Here is a 19446-nt window from a genome sequence, read left to right on the forward strand (position 1 = left end):
TGTTTCCGATTCTGTGTCTCCCTCTCTCTCTGCCCCTCCCCCGTTCATGCTCTGTCTCTCTCTGTACCAAAAAAAATAAATAAAAGTTGAAAAAAAAAAAAAAAGAATTTGAACAGTTAAAACATTTTGGTTCTATTTCATACAACATTCTCACCATTCATTCCAAATGAACCTCCTCCCTGGCATATACCTTACATCTTTGTGCACATGCTTTGGTTGCTTACTCCTGCGTTTGCCTGTGTTAAATCCTCATTGCTTAAGATCCAGCTCAAACACTTCTCTGATGAGCCTTCACTGCGATGACTTTTCCTTTCACAAACCCAGAGCGTACTCACTAACTCCCATCATCTGCTCACTGTGTTCCACGGAGGTAAGACAGCAGCATGGTGTGTGCCTCTTCACGTTGTTCTGTGAGTCTTCTCTTCTAGATGCTTCACTCTGGAACGCTTGGATAGAAGAAAGTGTCTTACACCTGCCTAGTTCGTGCCTGGGAGGTAGGCATTTGATAAATGTTGGGCTGGATAAGCTAATGACTAGGACCCATCATCTATACCCTTTCTGTCCTCTGAAGTGCAATATTCATGGCCTTCCAACTGTGTCCTAAGGAAACTGTACAGCACTACGGGATTAGTAATGTGAGCATGGGCTCTGATACCAGATGTCTAAAGTAGAATCCTGGCTTCACATTAGTTGCCTCACCTACAGCAAGTTGCCTCAACTCTCTGCGGCTCTGTTTCCTCAGAAGAGGTTAGAGGGAGAAGGTGATTCTCATACAGAATTAGAACCATGAGGGAGATAGTTTTCTTAGAAGCTTCCCAAGACGGTTCTGACCTGCCCCCCTCCATCTGTGATCAGCTGCCTTAGAGACTGAAATAAATACCCAACTCTCCACCGAGAGCAGTGACGGATGGGGTGCAGAGTGCGTCAGGAATGAGGCATGCCAAGCCCCAGGTGGTTACTGTGAGAGAAGGGAACCAGAAAGATACCACGGCACTGCTCAGGGAAGACAGAAAGGGATGAGGAAGTGGAGGAAGGGCAGATGGTACAAAGTGACTGTCATGCCCCCACCCTTCCTAAACATGGTGTTCTACTGCCTGCAACGTTTTATGTGCACACAGGCTTTTGTGTTCTAGTAAGTTAGGGGGCTGCTCCTTAACTGTGAGCATATTCATCATTTTTCAGGACTTGCTTATAGACCTCAGTATGCATTTCCACAAACCTATCCACAACTGTCGGTGTGCTCTGTCTCCCTAACTTCTTGGAAGCCAACCCTTCCACTGCCTTTCATCTTTTTCCGGACTTCTCTCCTCGTTACTGCCCTCATTTCATTACCAGCCTCTCCCCCTCTACTGAACCATTCTTAGCAGCATACAAACATGCTCTAGTAATTTCCATGTTTAAAAAAAGCTCTCTCTTACCACCTTCCACCTTGCAGCCCTATTTATTTCTCTGCTCCCATTCACATCAGGACTTCTGTAAAGATTGGCCTGGGCGTGATGTTTTTCTTCCCTTCCCTTCTCATTCAGTCTCCAGATCATTCCTGTCTAGTTTTTGGCCTGTCACTCTACTACACTTGGTCTGGAGCACAGTTCCTGCACTAGCTTCCCTGCAGCCACTCCCCATCACTGTCACCAAATTTATCCACCCTCCACCAGTGGCCACAAGAACCTTGCTGAAATACAAGCCGATCCATGTCCATTGATTTAAAGCCCTCAAATGCTTTTCTATATCCCTTAAAGTACCTTTACCTTGGGTGACCGGGTCCTACAGTGTCTGGCCTTGCCTGGCTCTTACCCTGGCACCCACCATGCCAACAGTGGCATTGGCACTCGTGCAAACGTCTAGAGCTCTTTCCTTCTGCCTGCAGCTCTCTGGTTGCATGGCTGCCCTGTCCATCCTTCAGTCTTTAGTTCAAATTTACCTCCTCAGAGAGGACTTCCTGACCAACTTGTCTAAAACAGGCCCCTGGGATCACCTTTTTCAGAGCACTTATTACAACCTGAATATCTTGTTTATGTGTGCTTCTGTTTAACACACACACACACGCACACACACACACACACAATTCACCTGAGTAAATTTAAATCTTAATGGCTTTATTCAGTGATTCATGAATTGGGCAATATCCTAAATCTAGCAGACAGATAGGAGCTCTGAGGAGCTGTACAAAATGAAAAATTTTTATAAGCAGAAGGGAGCAGGAAATTATACTAGGAAATTATACTAGTATACTAGTATACTGCTCTATACTAAGAGCAGGTTGGTTATTGTAAACTTAACTTTCCTGCAGAGGATGGCTGGAGTCTATCAGGCAGATGACCTACCTAGTACTGACCAGGTGATTACCGATGGACTGACTTAAGATTCCATCTCTGGGAGAATCCAAACTGTAAGTAAGTCTTGGTTCAGTGATACGTGGATTAGTATAAGTGACTCCATTTGGGACCTACTGTCTTTTGGGACCTAACCTTTCTTTACGGTCTTCCTTGCCCCACTAGAAAATCTATGAAAGCCATGACCTAGGTTTTGTTCCCTCTAGGCCCACGCGAATGAAATGCCTGTGGATCTCTACAGTGGACATAATATACTGTGGGGCAGTCCTCTCCTAAAGCGTAAAGGCTAACCTCATATCCCACCCTCCATGACCAGATCCTCGCCACCTTCTCTAGCCCTCCATCCTCCCCACAGCACCCCCACACCCCCGCTCTGTTTCACATACACCCCTTTTGCTCTAGCAAAAGCATACACATCAGCATACAAAACAGGAAGTGCCTTCCCTCACCTCGGCCCTCCACTGGATTTAGAGGTCTCTTCCAGCATTCATTTTGCATCCTGTGCACAAACCTCATCAAAACATGATTGGGGGATGTTATAAAGCTATCAAGCCAGTATCTTTTGAACTTGGACGACTCATTAAGAATACAGGCCCTTAATTAAGACTCCCTGGGACAGAAGCCTGACTCCTTCCCTGACTCGTGTACGGTCGTGGGCCAGGTCCTGAACAAGTACTCTGTGCTTCCTAAGTCCTCGACTGTAAAGTGCAGAGAGTAAGGTCCCCTAATGACATGTGAGGCTCTTAGACCTGCCGACACAGCAAGGGCTCTGAGGTCGCCCTCATTGTGGGCACGAGGGAGCACAGACCCGCAGAGCTTCACTTCCCCGAGGTCCTCCGGCGGCACGGGCCCAAGCTCTTTGTGCCAACAAGCTTTCTGTGGCCGACTCTCTCCTGTCTTACCAACCACAACACAATCCTGGCACCTCACTGGTCCACCTGTCACAGGGCTTGGGGAGCACGGAAGTAGTAGCAACGTGGCTGGTAGGAAGGGTGGCGATTTCTGACAAAGGTGGTGGCGTTTGGCAAATGCATGGGCATGAGATGCAGCAGCACTGTCCTATCAACTCAGCTATGAGCTCGTATACATGACAAACTGTCCCTTCCTGACATGTAGGATATAGGGAGAACTCGCCAGGAGGCTGGGGCCCTGCATCTAAAGGAGGGGGAGTCAGCGAGACATGTTATTGTTACTGACTTCATTTTTTTGCACCCAGGCCTGGGAACATGGATACGTGGACTCCATCCGAAGCCCTTTTACAGTGTGGAGTACGTACGTAGTGGGAGTGGTGCCCAGTCTGTCTTTCAACACCCAGGTAAAACAAGGAATGCCTCTCTCTCTCTCACCCTAAAAACTCTATTCTTTTAAAAAGGACACTTGTCAGTCTTTATTAAGCCAATTCCTTTTTTGTTTTTTAATATGAGACTTAGAATTTCCGCTTTTTACTTTAAAGTCAGACACAAATTTATAACACTTCTGAAGCATTCTGAGAGCAGAATCCTAGAATTTTGCTGATTTTCCACTATTGCCTGGTTGATTTATCCATAATTTAACCGTTTTGTTAGCAACTTGCCTTTATTCTAAATCATTTAAAAAATCAAAGGTTTTCAAAACATTAATGTTCTATCTTTTCGCATTCGTAATTTATTGGTTTGCTTAATATTAAATGATGTCATTACAATAACAGGTACAATTTGAATCCACATTTGAGAATAGGTTCTGTAAATGTAACTCATTTGGGGAGAACCTAAGTGGACAGGGACAGGGTACTAGAGGCTAAAGCCCCTCACAGCCTTGGTGCTTGGCCTACTTTACAGGCAGAAGTCCCTGTGTTTTATAGACACAATGAGGAGTGCTGGCTCAACGGAAATGGGAGGGCAGACCTACTGAATGTTGCCAACTAATTCTCAGAGAAAAATTGCACCTGCAGATCCTAGTTTTGCCAGCAGGTGGCAGATGGGGTTCATGAGCTGGTTTTGGCCAGGACTTGGCCGGAAGCTGAGCCTTTGCCAGTAGGAATGGTTAAGAGAAGACAGACAACCTCCCTTTTCATCATGTGAAGCCCTTTTTGTCTTTCCTGCTCCTTTGATAGCCTGGTGGTGTTTTTCTCTTCAAGTCAAAGTTGGCAGAATTCCAGGAACTGTGGCGAGGGAACCCAGAACCCTAAGAATACACTGGTGTTCTCACCTATCTTCTTCTTAGCTTCAGTTTCCCGAGCATGGGGCCAATTCCTATCTTGTTGAGGAATCAATCATTTCAGTTTCTTTTTTCTCCTTGAATAGGGAGGAGAGCAATATTTTACCTTCTTGGGAAGCTGGTCACCCTACCATCTGCTGTAGATTGCCTGAAAAGTAGATACGGATGTTGCTATCCACTGACTGCCCCCTCACCCCCGCCCTCCTCAGAGTTCCCCAAGAGAACTTTTTTAAAAGTTTATGTATTTATGTGTCTGGAGAGACAGAGACAGTGTGTGAGTGCAAGTGGGGCAGAGAGAGAGGGAGACAGAGAATCCCAAGCAGGCTCCACACTGTCAGTGCAGAGCCTGACGCGGGGCTCAAACCCAGGAAACCATGAGATCATGACCTGAGCCAAAACCAAGAGTCAGATGCTTGACTGAGCCACCCAGGCGTCCCGTCCCCCCAAGAGAACTCGTTGACTACAGATGCTGAGTGCCCTTGGCAGGCACCTGGCTTCCTGGCTGGTGAGGCCCTGGGCAGCCCAGCAGGCCTGTGGTCAACCTGCCTCACCACGGTAGGAATTACCAGCTAACTTGGGCCTGTGGGCTTGCATCTCATGGTATGAAGTGAGTCTTCTTGGGAACACCAAGACCCTGGCATTTAGAGCCTCTGTGCAATAGTTTATACCTGACTCTAGGTAGATGGGTGGTTGGCCCTGAGAGACTTTTCCAGAGATAGGGAGGGGTCGTAAATTGGGGCACTCTGGTGTGTAGGGTGGCAAGAGGCAATATGTAAGGACACTGCACAGGAGCCAGTGAAGGGTCACTGACATTGCTAGCCCCCAGAGGCCAGTCCTCTCCTCCCTAAGCCCCATCTCCAGGAGCTCTGGCCCAGGCCTACACCACGTGTGGTGGTGGCCAGGGAAAAGTCTTCTGGAGGGATCTGCCCTAATGGAGACTTAAAGTCTGAGGATGAGCTGGAGGAGGGTGAATGGGCAGGGGAGAGGAATTAGCACTAGCTAGAGGGGAGTCTGAAGGGAAACGGGACACAGACTGAGGCTGTGGAGGACAGAGAGGACAGAGGATGGGCACTTCCCATCACCGTGTCACCTTCAGACACATGCCTTGTTCCCCTGCACGGGCCTGGGGCGGAAGTGAGGTGTATATCGCCCACGCTGAGCTCGGACTCCTGGACTCTGGCCCTGGAGCAGAGCCGGGGCCAAGCAAAGGCAAGCAGGTTACGATGGAAGGCCAGAGAGGAATTCTAGGCCAGATGCCAGCTACAGAGGCCCAGGTGGCTCAGAGGCAGAAGGCCTGAGAAAAACCGTCCTGCTCTGGGCACGGGGAGGATGCAGCAAAACACAGATTTGCGTAAGAATGGCTTCCGTGACTGTGACGGCACCGGGTGTTCCTCAGGGAGCTTCACATCCCACTTCCTGGGATGGGACACCCTGGGGACCTCCAACGAGCAACTTGGTAACCCCAACCCCCAATTCTGCATGACCATAAAGAAGGAGTCAGGCATCCAGACGTCATGCTAGGACAGCAGATTTAATAAAGAATGCAAAATGTTCCCTGTAGGCTGCTCAGACCCCAGGTGCCATCTGTTTCGGTGGGTCATGGGGCTGCCGCCTCTGACACCTGCCAGGCCCCGCACTGTCGGAGCAGCATCCAGATCCCATGTGGGGCTTGGGCTCCCGACAGTCCCCCTGGGGGTGTCAGCACTCCTCCCTCCAGCTGGTTCTGGAGCTCCTGGCACCACTGAGGCCCAGGTCCAAGCTGCAGGGCCTCGTGGCTCCTCATGAGGCCGGCGGCCTTCTCTGCTCAGGGGCGGGCGAGCACCGCTGCGGAAGGGAGCTCTTCCCCCTCCCTCACTTGGGGGCCTTGTCCCCTTTTGCCCCAAGGGTCAGGCTTCCCAGGGTTGAGAAGAACTCCTCCATTTCCTTCTGCAGCAGCTGGTTCCTCTTCTCTGCATCTTCCCGGGCCCGCTCCGAGTTTCTCAGCTTTATTTCCAGCATCGTGTACTTTTTCTTTTCCTGGTCCAGTTCTTCTTCTAGCTGCGACATTCGCTTCCTCAGAGTGGCACTACCTTCTTTGAGTCTTTAAAATCAAGAAGAAAGACACTGTATTAGACTGACTGGCTGGGTGTCAGTGAACACGTGCCTGTGTGCACTCCTTCCGAAGGAGCCGGTCAGGCGGCCCAGGGACGGGAAGACGCATGCGGGCTCAGAGCTGGCTCTGCAGCAGGCCCCACAGGCCTCGGCAACTCCTCCCAGGACCCTGGTACTTCACCCCCCGGGGGACCTCCCCTACACCTGTGACCCAGAAAGGCCAGCATGAGCATTTGGCCCTTTGGCACCCGAGGCTGGGAGCCTGAGTCCTTGCTAAAATATAAAATCCACTTGCCCTCCAGCCCAGCCAACTGTCCGCTGAGGAATGGACTGCTGGCTGGCAGAAGGCAGGACTGGTCCCCAGATGGAGACGGAAGTAGGAAACTGGCCCCTCACCTTTGCTCTTCTGGGAGCCGCCTTGGACCCTGGCCTCCCTCCAGCTGCCCCACCTCCCATGCCCCCCCCCCCACAGGCCCCAGCCAGACACGGCGACTCACTGGAAACCCCATTTGGGTTGTGCCCTCCATTCCTACTTGTCCTTCACGCCCCAGCTCGAAATGCCTCACCCTCAGCAATAAGTCTCTGGATCCTCCCCAGGAAGCCACATCAGCGTTCCTTGATGCCGTGGCAGACATGCTTCTGTGGATGTTGACACCACACAGAACAGAGGTCGGCACATCCATCTTTTTAGCCAGATGACTACTTCCCATAAGGCCTGTGGAGCATGCTAAGCCCAGCCCCTGAGAACCAAAACACTGAGGTTTGAGCCCCAGCCTGGCTGCTTATGAGGCACGTGACTGTGGGCAGAACACAAACTACCGGGTCCTGGTGTCTTTTCTGAAAAACTGTCAGGGACAACCCTTCCTCCAGGAGCTACAGCTACAATGAACAGAGAAGGCCACGAGTGCACAGCGCAACACCTGTGACATGGGGTAATGGGAGTAAGAATCCATTCCCACCGCGCCCAGGCCCAGGCCTCCACCCTCAATCAACGAACACAAAGCATGAAGAAGGCAGGAAACCTCCCTGCAGCCCAGCCCCCCATCTGGGGAGCACAGGACACGCTATGAGAAGAATCCCCACGGCAGGTGGCAGCAGGGCCCCCCCAGACTCCTCACTGCTTCTCCTCTGGCTCCAGCCCCCTCTTGGCTGGCTCCTCCTCCCCGATCTGGTGCTCTCAAGCTTGGGCCTGGGCCTCCTGTTTCCTCTCTATGTGGCTCATCGTGTGACCTCATCCAGTCTCCAGACCCGAGGCTGCATCTACATGCTGACGACCTCTCAGCCTCTGTGTGCCTCGACTCCACTCAGAAACTTGGTAAGCACTGCACCTCAGCGGGTCCACAGTTGGCTCCTAACCCTTCTTCTCCAAACCACTTCTGCGGCCCTGGTGTCCCACACACTGAACACCCCCCTTCCACTTATTCCACCAAGACAAAAATGTCCCCTAAGTCAGTTCTTTCTTTCACCCCCACATCTGACCAATTAGCAAGCCTTCCAAACACGTTCAGAATCTGGTGCTTCTCTCCACCTCAACTGCTGCCCGTCAGGTCCATGACATGCACACGTCTGGCCTGGAGCCCCACGCTCTTCCCTCCACCCCCCTTTCTCCCACTCCACTTGCCCCGACCCTTTCCTCCACCTACCTCTCCCCACTGCAACCCCTGGCCTTCCCTCTGTCCCAGCACAGCCTTCCAGCCCTCTCTTCCCATGCTCCCCTGCCCTCCACCCTGCTAGTTCTCCTCCTTTATCTGACCTTCTAACATACCATAGATTTAAAAAAAAATTTTTTATGTTTGTTTATTTTAGAGAGAGAGCCAGAGACAGAGCACGAGTGGAGGAGGGGCAGAGCGAGAGGGAGACACAGAATCTGAAGCAGGCTCCAGGCTCTGAGCTGTCAGCACAGAACCCGACACGGGACTCGAACTCATGAACCGCGAGATCATGACCTGAGCCAAAGTTGGATGTGTAACTGAGCCAGCCAGGTGCCCCTCACATACCATAGATATTTAAAAAATCTATCTCGTTCATGGTCGCTCCCCCTCACCCCCAACACACACAGCACCAAATAAAAATAAGGACAGAGGTTTTGATCGGTTTTGGTCTTGGCTCTGTCCCCAACATCTAGTACAGTGTCTGCACATCACAGCCACTCAATGAATTCTCTTTTGGGAATGTAAGAATTGGTACAGGGGAGGGGTTCTGAGTCCCGGAAAGCAGGGCTGAAAGCTGGTTTCCCCCAACTCCCCAGACCAGACCCAGTGCAGACTCCATATGTAAAGACCTGCTGGCTGGGGCTCTATTCTCTCCTGTGCTCAGAGAGATCCTCCTCTCCATAGACCACCCCTCGGCCCAGGACGACAGCACAGACCACTCTGCTGGCGAGAGTACTACAAGGGCTGCCGCTGCTGCCCCCTTGCTTCTGAGAGCCTCCAACCCACCAAGCAGGAGGAAGCGTGAGCAGTGAAAGCTTCCTGAGCACTCTGGCTGCACCGGGCCCTGTGCTGAGGACTCCCATCCGCTGGCACTTAATCCTCATGCCAAAGGGGTGACGTCATCAAGCCCAGAGAGCCTGCCAGACAGACATTCAGCCAATACACACCGGGGTCAGACAGCCCACCTGGGATGCTCGGCCAATACCCAGCGGGCAGGGGCCCGACCCCAGGCAGTCTCACCCAGAGCCCTCCACGAAGCACAGCATTGTCCCCCTGAGAAACCTGAACTTCTGAGAAGGTAAAAGAACTAGAAGCTCAAGCTCGCTCCACAAACAGCTGAGGAAGTGAAAAGTGGACTCTGATGCCCTCTGAGGCTGTCCTCACACTTCCCATGTATTCTGTAGTTTTTGTCTGCGAGCTCATCTTCAGCTGTAATCCTCCTTCTCTGTATCTGCGGGGCGTTCCATTGTTACCTCTGCCTGGGAAGTCCCAGCCCAGCGCTCCTGTGTGTGGGGTATCTCCCCCTGCCCCCGTTGTATACCTCACGGTTGTACTCCTGTTGTGTCCTTTCTCCTCCTGGCTCAGCCCAATCCTATTGGTCCTTCAACTCCTAGCTCACACATTGCCCGCTCTGACCCTCCCTGACCTCCTGCAGAACAGAAGGGCCGACGCTGCCATTGAAGCTCCCTGTAGAAATCCTAGGCTCAGAGTCAGAAGCAGGAGTCCCTTCCACCCCCCACTGTCTCTGATGGAGAAAGGAAGACCTCAGAACACACAGACAGCTGCTAGTGGGTGGGACCCGATTTACAGGTCAGACATCTGGGGCAAGGGGCTAGGGAGCCGGAGAGGCTGGGAGAAGCACTGCATGCTGTCAGTGCAAGACTCTGCTCCTGACCTTGGGTAGAGAACCTGGCGCCTCAGAGCTGGGAAACCCCCTCCTCACAGGGGAGGGGGAAGGATCACACCAGGACCATCAGTGAACAAACCTGCAGGGCTCAGAATGGGGCACAAGGCATCCTCCTGTGGCCAGGGCAGGTAGGAGGGCACCGCTTAGCACAGCCAGCTCCCTCCTCATAGAAAATTGGTTTATAGTCCCAGAAGGCGTTTCCATATCGGGCCCGACCAGGTCAGCCAGCCAGGCTAGCTGGCCCAGGGCCAGCATCGCACGTGGGCGCTTCCTTGGGCCCTTGCACACTTCAGGGGGCCCACCTCCTCCCTGAGGGCCACGGAGGGACCCCCATGCTGAGCCCCTCCATTAAAGGTGCTCTGAGCAGCTAAGGCTGAGCTTCTGACTCACTCGCTCATCCAGCAGGCATTTATGGAGCTCTGACTGCATGCCAGGCCCCAGAGCTCCTGAGCTTTCCCAGACATAGGACCCCACCCCTCCATTCCCAACCCCGTCCTGGGGGCATCTCCCAGCAAGGTGGCTCCCAGGGGCTGGCTGCTCTGAGCCCTGCCTCCTGGTGGCTTGCTCTCAGTGCCAGAGGCCATGACCAGAGGCCGACTGCCCAGGGCCTGTGCCCCGTGGGCTGCTGGCCGCAAGGGCTCCGCCCGGCCCCCGGGGGGGGGGGGGGGCGGCCTCACACTCACCCAGCGGCTGCAGCCCTTTACCTTTTCATACTCATCTCGTACTCAGTCCTCTGCCGGCACAGCTCCGCCCTGAGCTCTGTGACCAGGCCCTGGAGAGCCTCGGAGCAGCGGGCATAGTCCTGGCTGGGGCTGCCTGGGTCACTGGGCTCGCTGCTGCTGATGCAGGTGCCCACCTCGTCCGGGCCGCGGCCCAGGTCCGGGGATCTGCGGTCCTCGCTGCTGCTGGGGAAAGGGGAGGGTTCGAGGCCCCCCTCGGTGGGCAGGGAGCTGCAGGCGGACGAGTCGCTGGCCCGGCAGGCTGTGCAGCTACTGAGCGAGCCCCCCGCCGACACCTCGCAGGAGGAGGCCCCCGACCACGCCGTGCTGGCCACACTGGGAGTGCTGGGAAAGAGGCCGCTGGGCGGGGGCACGTTGTCGTAGGTGGAGAGTCTCTGCGCAGAGCCAGAGTCCTTGAGCCGTTCTCCTGAGGAGGCCCGGCGGTGGCCGCGCAGGGAGGACAGCCCGTTCATGAGCCAGTTCCCTCCAGAGGAGATGATGGGCACCTCCAGGGAGGAGCTGCCCACCTTCAGGCTCCCTGACCGGGCCCCCGGCTGCCAGAAGGAAGATTTCCAGTTGGGCAGAGTCTGCACCTTCTTCCCGGGGCTGGCAGCAGTGGTGGGGCTGCCTCGGCCACCCGGACCCACGGGGGAGGTTCTAGACAGCGCCGCCACAGTGGCCCCGTCCAGAGAAGAGGTCCTGTGTGATGGCAGGCCGGGGGTGCCGGGGCTGCCGGGCTCTGGCTGGCTGTCCCTTGGGACCTCCTCGGAGCCCCACCCCACCGTGCACGGTGGGCCCCCCCGTGGGGAGGCCGGCCCCTCCTCGGCCCTCGAGGTGAAGAGTTGGCTGTGTTTGCGGATCAGGACGGTCATCAGGTGCTGGACCAGGGACGTGCCTGCCAGGAAGAGGGAGTGAGAAAGCCTGGCCATGGATGTCTCCAGTCCAGGGTCTCTAGACCAGACCTGACGCAGGGTATCTGCAGTCCAGAACCAGGCTGCTCCTCCAGAGAGCTCAGCAAGGCCTGCCATCTGCCTCCCTGAAGGAAAGGACAGCCACCAAACCCTCCAAATCCAGCACGAGCAGAAGGACCCACCCACGAATCCCCTTCCTTGGACACAGAGGGGCACCGTGCCTCCAGCCCACTCCAGCCCGCGGCGTGCGGGGTTAGAAGCAGGCATGATGCCTGCTGAGGCTGCAGGGTGAGCCAGTGGCAGGCAGGCCCTAGAAATCACGATCTAGACATCACAGCCTTCTAGGTTTTCCCAGGTCACTCCCCTGGACTGCTGATGATGGCTGTGCCTGACTGTCCACATTCTGGGGGCTCTGGGACAAGGACAGAAATGTCTTACAGGTGCATGTGGGCACACATACAGTCCCACATGCTGACGGTCGTAACACACCATTCCATATATACACATATAAATGTATGCAGCCCCCAACACACACAATACCCCCCCTCATGCACACGTACACACAATCATGCACAAAATACCTCCTCTCCAGGCCACAGCCCCTAAGATGCAGCCTGGGGAGCCTGTATTCCTGAGCCTGAGGGTTGGGGAGAAAGCGACAAAATGGGGGCAGTACAATGGGACTGTGGTACCTATCCGCTTGCCTTGGTCCCTGCTGTTACCCTCCACCAAACAAAGACCAGAGACTGGGAAGGTTTCCAGGTGATAAGGAAGGAGGGGTCCTTGGGTGGACACTCCCACTAGAGGCAACTAAGAATCCTGGAAAAAATAAAGGAACTCTTAGGCCAGAAAACTGGGTGAGGCAGGAACTCTGGGTTTGCTGTCAGGCATCTGTTCAACCTGGCAGGCCGAGAAACCGGGGGCCTGGGGTGAGAGACCAAGCCAGGCAGGCCAAGGGGGGATCTGAGTGAGAGTGCCACCCCGAGTCACAACCTTGGCTTGGGGGGACAGAGAGCTCCAGACAGGTCTGCTCAGCAAGGAATAGCAACTCTGCCCTCAGCTTGCCAGGGGCCAGCGGTGGCAGCCCCAGCAGGCTTTGTCCTGCGTGAGACCTGGCCAGCCTCTGCACACCTTAGCCAGGACTGGCTGTGGGTCTCCTGTCTGCGAGGACTCCCACACTAACCCCTCTGAGACAGTCTTCCACGGGGCCTCTGAGCCTGGGCTCTGTTTCTGGGTCAGCCTGTACCTGTGCCCTTTAGTAAATCTAGCTGACAGAGAGTCACCTTGCCCCTCCTGACCTCAGTTTACTCATGTGTAAAATGGGTGCCATAACCACACATGAGCTGCTTGTAAAGATTAAAATGAAGTGATACGAGTAAGGCACTTAGTAGGGGCCCTTGCATATTGAAAGCAGTGGCTACTGCTAGTTTTCGTATTATTATATAATATTAATATATATTAATATACAATATATATTATATAATATATATTATAATATAAATATATTTATATATAATGTAATATATAACATATAATGTAATATAATATATAATGTAATATAAATATATATAATTAAGATACATAATATATATAATATATAACTTTTATATATAATATATATAATTTATAAATATAAGTAATAAATATATTATTATAATATATATATTAATATATAATATTGATATAATATATATATATAATATCCTGACATCCAGGAGCCTGTGATAACTACTTAATAAAAAATTACTTAAGGAAAGCAAAAACATCTGTGTGTATTCAAGGGCAAGGGCGCTGACCTCTTCCATCCCACCCCCCCCCCCCCCCCCCCAGGCCCTCCTGTCATTCTCCATTGCACTCAGTGACCCCATCCGCAGGGCAAAGTTCCTTTTCCTTTTATAGCTGGATCTCATGGGGTCAGAGGTCAGAGGGAGGTGAGGTGTTCTAGAGGCTCCTTCCAGTTCCCCCGGAATGGAGCCCCCTTCCACTGGCCCGGCCCTAGGCCGGGTAGCACCCAGCACCGCCATGCATGCCTCCACCGTTACCTTCCATGATGGTTACCGGGTCTTCCAGCTGCGGCCGGAGTATGTTAGGTCCAAAAACGGTTGCCAGGTTCTGGACACTCATCTTGTTAACATTTGAGTGGGACTGAACTTCATCCAGAAACCTGTACAGTAAGGAAGAGGCAGGTGGCAGAAAAGCAAAACCTGATGCCAGATCTGCTGGGAGCTGCCCGGCCCCCAAGCCCAGCCATGTCCACGAGTGTCCACAGCTGCTGGGCATGGCCAGCTGCCCCTGCCAAGCTCAGAAGGGGGTGGAGCTTCCCTCTCTCAGGGATCTGGGAGGGCCATCAGAAGCAGGGGCCAGAGGGACAACTCTCCCACCTGGAGTGGGGGGGCAGATGCCCAAGAAGGCCCAGACCCCTCAGGCAGGCATGGGGCTAAGTGAAGGCCACCTTGCACGCCCTCTCCAGGCACCTGGGCCCCGGTTGTGCTCAGGAGGCAGACCCCTGGGGGAGGGGATGGCAAGAGGCACCCAGAGAAGGGTGAAGGGACAGAGGTGCATCCCCTCACTGAGGAGACTATACCACCACCTGCTCCCACAGGGACTGTAAGCTCTGTGAGTGCAGGGGCTATGTTTCTCTACCCCTCACTGCCTCCATCAGCACCTGGGTGGGAGAATGACCCAGCCCCCTCTGTGCAGGGCACTGAAGCCCCTGCCCCTGGTCACTTACTTGCAGATATATCTGAGCAGGTTGTAATTGGCCAGGGGAAGGCTGCTCACTTGTTTAGCCAACTCCAGAGTCCCCTTGGGATTGAAAGAGAAAAACAACACTTCAAAGGCCAGCACTGAGACCCCAGGCCCTTCTCCTGCTCAAGGGAGGGAGGGCTGGGGAAAGAGGAGGAGGGTGGGCTGGGAGTGGGGGCAGAAATCAGAGTCCAGACCTCCAGCCAAGGCCCATGCAGCCGAGCCCCAAGTGACCAGAAGGCACTCCCCGCTCCATCTCCCTCGGAGGAGCAGTGAGGCCAGGCTTGTGACCTCTTGGAGAAGCAGATTTACTTTTGGGGAATTGATGTGAAGGGTAATGCCTCTGCAGGGCCAAAGAGAAACGTTAGGGCCGGGGCTCAGTACACCTACGGAGGTACAAATATTTGCCAGATAAAGACCCCTCATCTCCCTCAGGGCCAGAGGGTGAGCAAATAAAGTCCTGCCCCAGCCAAAGCAGGCTTAGGGCTTAGACACCTGCGGGAGAGGCTGGGGGTAGGCGTGGGAGCCCTCAGCCCTGGAAGCAGACTCAAATTCTTTTGGGAGGAGGCAGGATATAAATAGATGAAAGGTCTGGTGGTTTCTGAACCCTGTGGCTGGCCTGGGTGGCCTTAGGTTCAGGTGTGTGTGTGTGTGTGTGTGTGTGTGTGTGTGGCCTGGGTGGCCTTAGGTTCAGGGGTGTGTGTGTGTGTGTGTGTGTGTGTGCGCGCAGCAGGAGCCCCCACTGGGGGCCCAGGACCATGACTGAAACTCGGCCTGCCCCTCCCAGAGACGGAGGCCTGCACGAAGAGAGGACCCTACACAGATGGGATGCTCCAGACATGCTCCATCCAGAGCCCCCTCCCACACACAGACCTGCTCCGGGCCCCCCTACAATCACAGAGCAGGGTGCTCCGGGCACCCCCCTTCACAGAGCAGGAGGTTCAAGGCCCCCCATCCTACAGAGCAGTTTGTAGGCCAGGATCTATGTGCCACGAAAGTCACTCAAAGTCAGAGTTTGTGCTCTGCGTCCATACATCCAACTGCTGGCAGGCCCGCCTCCCAGAATGGGTCCCCAGGAGCCACTAACCTCCCCCTCGTCCTTGGTGAGCAGCTGGGCACAGCTGAGGAAGTCCTCGTACCTGGCGAAGGGGACCACAGGCTCGGGGAGCTCCCGCAGGTACAGCTTCAACAGGGAGGCCACCGTGTGCACGTCTGTTGTGCTGTGGGCAGGGGGACATGCATGAGGCCTGGGACGCCGGGGAACCCCAGAAGTGACCAGCATCTTGCACCACACCACCAGGGGCAGCCTCTGCTCTCATGTCCACGTGTGTGCTTGCGTGTGCACACTGCTAGCCAGGGAACCGGGAGGAGCGCAGGTCCCCTTCTGGTGGCCTGGTGGCTGCCCCAGGGTCCTCTGCAGGGCAACGTGGGAGCTGCTCTGCTCCCAGTAGGGGGTGGATGATGAGTGGGTGATGGGGCCCCCAGGGGCTGGGCAGTCAGAGGTCAGGCCCTGTCCCCCAGCCTCTGAGTTCCTGTTCACATTACAGACGCGTGGGGCTATGTTCATCACCCCATTTCCAGCACCCCAGTGCCCTTTGTGTCCACTCCCAGCTTGGAGCTGCCCAGGCTGATGCGCCCCCAGTGGAGGGCAGCAACCCTGGGCCTGTTGGCCTCTGGGTTCAGTCCCTGGACTGCGGTCTTGGCACCTCCTCTAAGCTTGCCTTCCTGGATGGGTCTGGGCCTTAGGTATTTCATCTGCTTGTCTAGGGCCCTGGATTTAAACCCTGAACCTGCAGGGGCGCCTGGGTGGCGCAGTCGGTTAAGCGTCCGACTTCAGCCAGGTCACGATCTCGCGGTCCGTGAGTGAGTTCAAGCCCCGCGTCGGGCTCTGGGCTGATGGCTCAGAGCCTGGAGCCTGTTTCCGATTCTGTGTCTCCCTCTCTCTCTGCCCCTCCCCCGTTCATGCTCTGTCTCTCTCTGTCCCAAAAATAAATAATAAAACGTTGAAAAAAAAAATTAAAAAAAATAATAAACCCTGAACCTGCATCTTAACTCATGGCAGGCACTCAGGAAAGATGAGCCAAGGGCCAGGAGAATGCGACTGTGTGCCACTAAGGTGTCACCTGGCCCTGGCTGTCCGTGGCTGGCCTCACAGAATCCCTTCTGGCTATGGCATTTGGGATTCTGGGGTTCTACAGCCCCATATATACCTGAAACCCACACAGCTAGGGCCCCTCTCTGCCTCAAGCCTGGTGGCTCTTAGCCTGGCCTGGTCAAGGGGCCCCCGTCCCTGCCTCTAGCCAGGAAAGCTGCTGTCCACGCTCTGCACTACCTTCTCCCAAGGCCACTTTACCTCCTTTGCCAACACCCCCCACTTCCTGGGTGCTCACAGCCCCAGCGGGTGCCCAAGCTCGAGCTCAGTGCCCTCCCTGCCTCCGCCCTCCCCCCCAGCCCTGTGGGTTCAGTGCGGGTCAAGGCAGGAGCTAGAGCCCCAGGAGGATCGGGGGAGGGGCAGAAAGCAGGGAGGATCTGCAGGGTTGCCCTTGGGGAAGACCTGGGCAGTGTAAACAGAAGTGTGGCCAAGGCCCCTCTGTGACGTCTCCCGTCAGTGGGGGAGGTGAAAGCTTTTCTGTCCTGGGCATGTGGACTGAGAGCAGCCCTTCCACTCTGCAGGCCTCGCTGGCTGGAGCCCCATCCTGGCTCCCCCTCCAGGCCCTCCGCTTACAGTGCTCCTGGGCCTGGGAGGCCTGCCCCCGCCCCCGCCAGTGTGGCAGCCTCAGTTCACAGCCCCACACATCCCTGCAGCTATGCTGTCCAGATCCTCGGCCCCGCCCTGGTCTAGGGAGCCTGGCCCAGCACCTGACCGCCTCACCTGCTTCCCTCCCTGCCTAGAAACACACTCCTCACCCTCTCCTTCCTTCCCCACTCACTGCAGAGCCTTTCCCTTTAACAGAGGCTCAGGGCTTTTTCTTGGTACTTCTTCCTGAACCCCCCTCACCACCCTCCCCTCCTACACAGGCCTGCCCTGAATCCAGGCATCCTTCCCCAGCGCCCAAGGAGATTGTCCTACAGCCCACAGCCCTGTGGGTGCCCACGAGCCTAGGCGTCCCTCTAGGGCAGTGTCCCCTGTCCCGCTCCCTCCCCCAGGATCAGGCTTTCAGTGTGTGGTAAGGGAGCTGGGCACAGAGGTAGGGAGGGCTGCCCTGGGGTCCCAATCAGCTTCTGACCTTACTCTAGGTGTGACCTGGAGAGATAACCCTTAGTTTCTCTGCCCACAGGGTAACACCTCCACCCCTGGATATCTCTTCTTCCCTGAGGGCGGAGCTCCCCTGGGGCGGCATCCAGTCCATCCAGTCCACCTCCGCAGAAGGGAAGTGACAGACACGCCTGGCTTCGCTGATGGGTCTGGGCGGAAGCTGGAGGCACTGAGGGTGCTCTGCCCCAAGAGAAGAGCTGGGAAGGCCAAGGCCAAGGCTGCTGGCAGAAACCCATGGGCTTATCCTGGGGCAGAGGCGGGCCTTGACTGTGAGGGCGGACCTGAGAAGAAAGGGCAGCTCCATGGAGGCCGGGGTTGGCTTGAGGCACCAAGAACTTTCTATGAAAACTGCTCCATAATGGGTGGGGCCCTGTCAGGGAGAAGAGGCCTCCAAGTAGGCCCCCCTCCCAGGTCACACTTGGGCTCCTAAGTGAAATTGCCTCTATCCACAAGGCGCAGCCCCGGACCTGGTAAGCCCAGTGATGGGTCAGGACGGACGGGCACCGACGCAGGGAAGGTGGAAGAGACGGGCTCCCCACCCCTGACACCTGACACCATGTGGGGCTGCTGCGCCATCCTGTCACTGAAGGGGCCTGGGGGTGGGCCAGGGTCCCATCCCTGAAAGGAGGCCCAGGGGGCCTCTGCAGAGACTCTGTGCCCAATGGTCAGCCCATGGGGGGAGCGGGGGGCACTCACTGAGCACATGGGGGGAGCCATGCCACCCAGCATCCTGCTGCCAGGCTCTGTGGGTGCCAGCGGGCCTCTGCCCACTGGAGCCCGCGTCCTGGGCGGAGCCCCTGCAGCGGGAACAGGCAGGTGATCCGCCTGTACTGTTCTCCCTCGGCTCACCTGTCAAACAGTGGCTTCTCCCCACAGTCGAAGGAATCCTGGAGGTCCCTCACCAGGTTGGCCTGGCCCGGCATGCGGAAGAGCCCCTCCTCAGTGAGCCCACGCTCCCGGATGAAGTCCACGCACTGCTCCACCAGCAGCGGGGCCAGGCGGGGGCCATACTTCCGCTCGTGGTGGACCGTGTCCTCCAGGCGCTGCCCAAAAATTCCTGGGCACAGAGAGCAACTGGTCACACCCTCAGCTAACCAGCTCAGTGAGTTGGGGGGGAAGGGTGCTTGGGATGACGGAGGAGGAGGGGTACTGTCAGGGCCCAAAGCGCTCCTGAGGCGCCCGGAAGCTTGAGGAACCTATAAAGGCTTCCTCAGACCCTGGGCAGAACCCAGAGAGCAAGAATAGATGAGGCAGAGCTCACGCAACAAGACAGGGAACGTACTCACAGGAAAACGTCATCATGATTCGGCATCACTGGTCGTTAGGGAAATGCAAGTCAAACCCCAGTGGGATACCACCTCAACCCGTTAGGATGGCTACTATCAAAAAAAAAAAAAACCCAGAGAACAGCCCAGTGTCGGCGAGGATGTCGGGCAACTGGAAGGCTTGTGCACTGTTGGTGGGAACGTAAACCGGTGCAGTCGCTGTGGAAAACAGTTATGGAGGTGCCTTAAAAAACATACAACACGGGGCGCCTGGGTAGCCCAGTCGGTTAAGCGGCCGACTTCGGCTCAGGTCATGATCTCGCGGTTCACGGGTTCGAGCCCCGGGTCGGGCTCTATGCTGACAGCTCAGGGCCTGGAGCCTGCTTCGGATTCTGTGTCCCCTCACCCCCACCCCTGCCCCTCCCCTGCTCATGCTCTGTCTCCCTCTGTCTCTCAATAAAAAAAAAATTTTTTTTAATGTACAACAGAACTACCAAACGACCCAGCCACTCCACTTCTGGAAACTCAAACGAGCGGGGCAGAGGACACGCAGGGGGAACTGCCCACGAGCAGAGGGTCCCCGAAAGGGGA

The 19446-nt window shown here is 55.4% G+C and overlaps 1 protein-coding gene and 2 long non-coding RNA genes across 15 annotated transcripts in view; 2 read left to right on the top strand and 1 right to left on the bottom strand.

Moving 5' to 3' along the window:
- Positions 1-108: 108 nt before the first annotated feature.
- LOC123576736 lies at positions 109-4808 on the top strand. Its single transcript, XR_006701558.1, has 3 exons — positions 109-494; positions 2291-2389; positions 3550-4808. It is a non-coding gene; the product is annotated as an uncharacterized LOC123576736 (long non-coding RNA).
- A 1233-nt stretch (positions 4809-6041) lies between these two features.
- ARHGAP22 (Rho GTPase activating protein 22) overlaps positions 6042-19446 on the bottom strand; it is a 176855-nt gene continuing 163450 nt past the window's right edge. For 9 of the 13 annotated variants that reach the window (XM_045437974.1, XM_045437972.1, XM_045437970.1 and 6 more), the window contains 6 exons: positions 18440-18647; positions 15422-15554; positions 14321-14394; positions 13632-13753; positions 10664-11573; positions 6042-6609 (listed from right to left, as the gene is read on the bottom strand). In XM_045437974.1, the coding sequence (XP_045293930.1) occupies positions 6381-6609; positions 10664-11573; positions 13632-13753; positions 14321-14394; positions 15422-15554; positions 18440-18647 (1676 nt within the window). In that variant the 3' untranslated portion in view covers positions 6042-6380. Of the gene's footprint in view, positions 6610-10642; positions 11574-13631; positions 13754-14320; positions 14395-15421; positions 15555-18439; positions 18648-19446 lie in introns of all 13 variants that reach the window. The other 4 variants (XM_045437981.1, XM_045437983.1, XM_045437982.1 and 1 more) reach the window with 2 other exon arrangements.
- LOC123576738 lies at positions 8561-10330 on the top strand. The gene is made up of 2 exons (XR_006701560.1): positions 8561-8602; positions 8957-10330. It is a non-coding gene; the product is annotated as an uncharacterized LOC123576738 (long non-coding RNA).

Source organism: Leopardus geoffroyi, chromosome D2, assembly GCF_018350155.1.
Source record: "Leopardus geoffroyi isolate Oge1 chromosome D2, O.geoffroyi_Oge1_pat1.0, whole genome shotgun sequence".
NCBI classification, from domain to species: Eukaryota; Metazoa; Chordata; class Mammalia; order Carnivora; family Felidae; genus Leopardus; species Leopardus geoffroyi.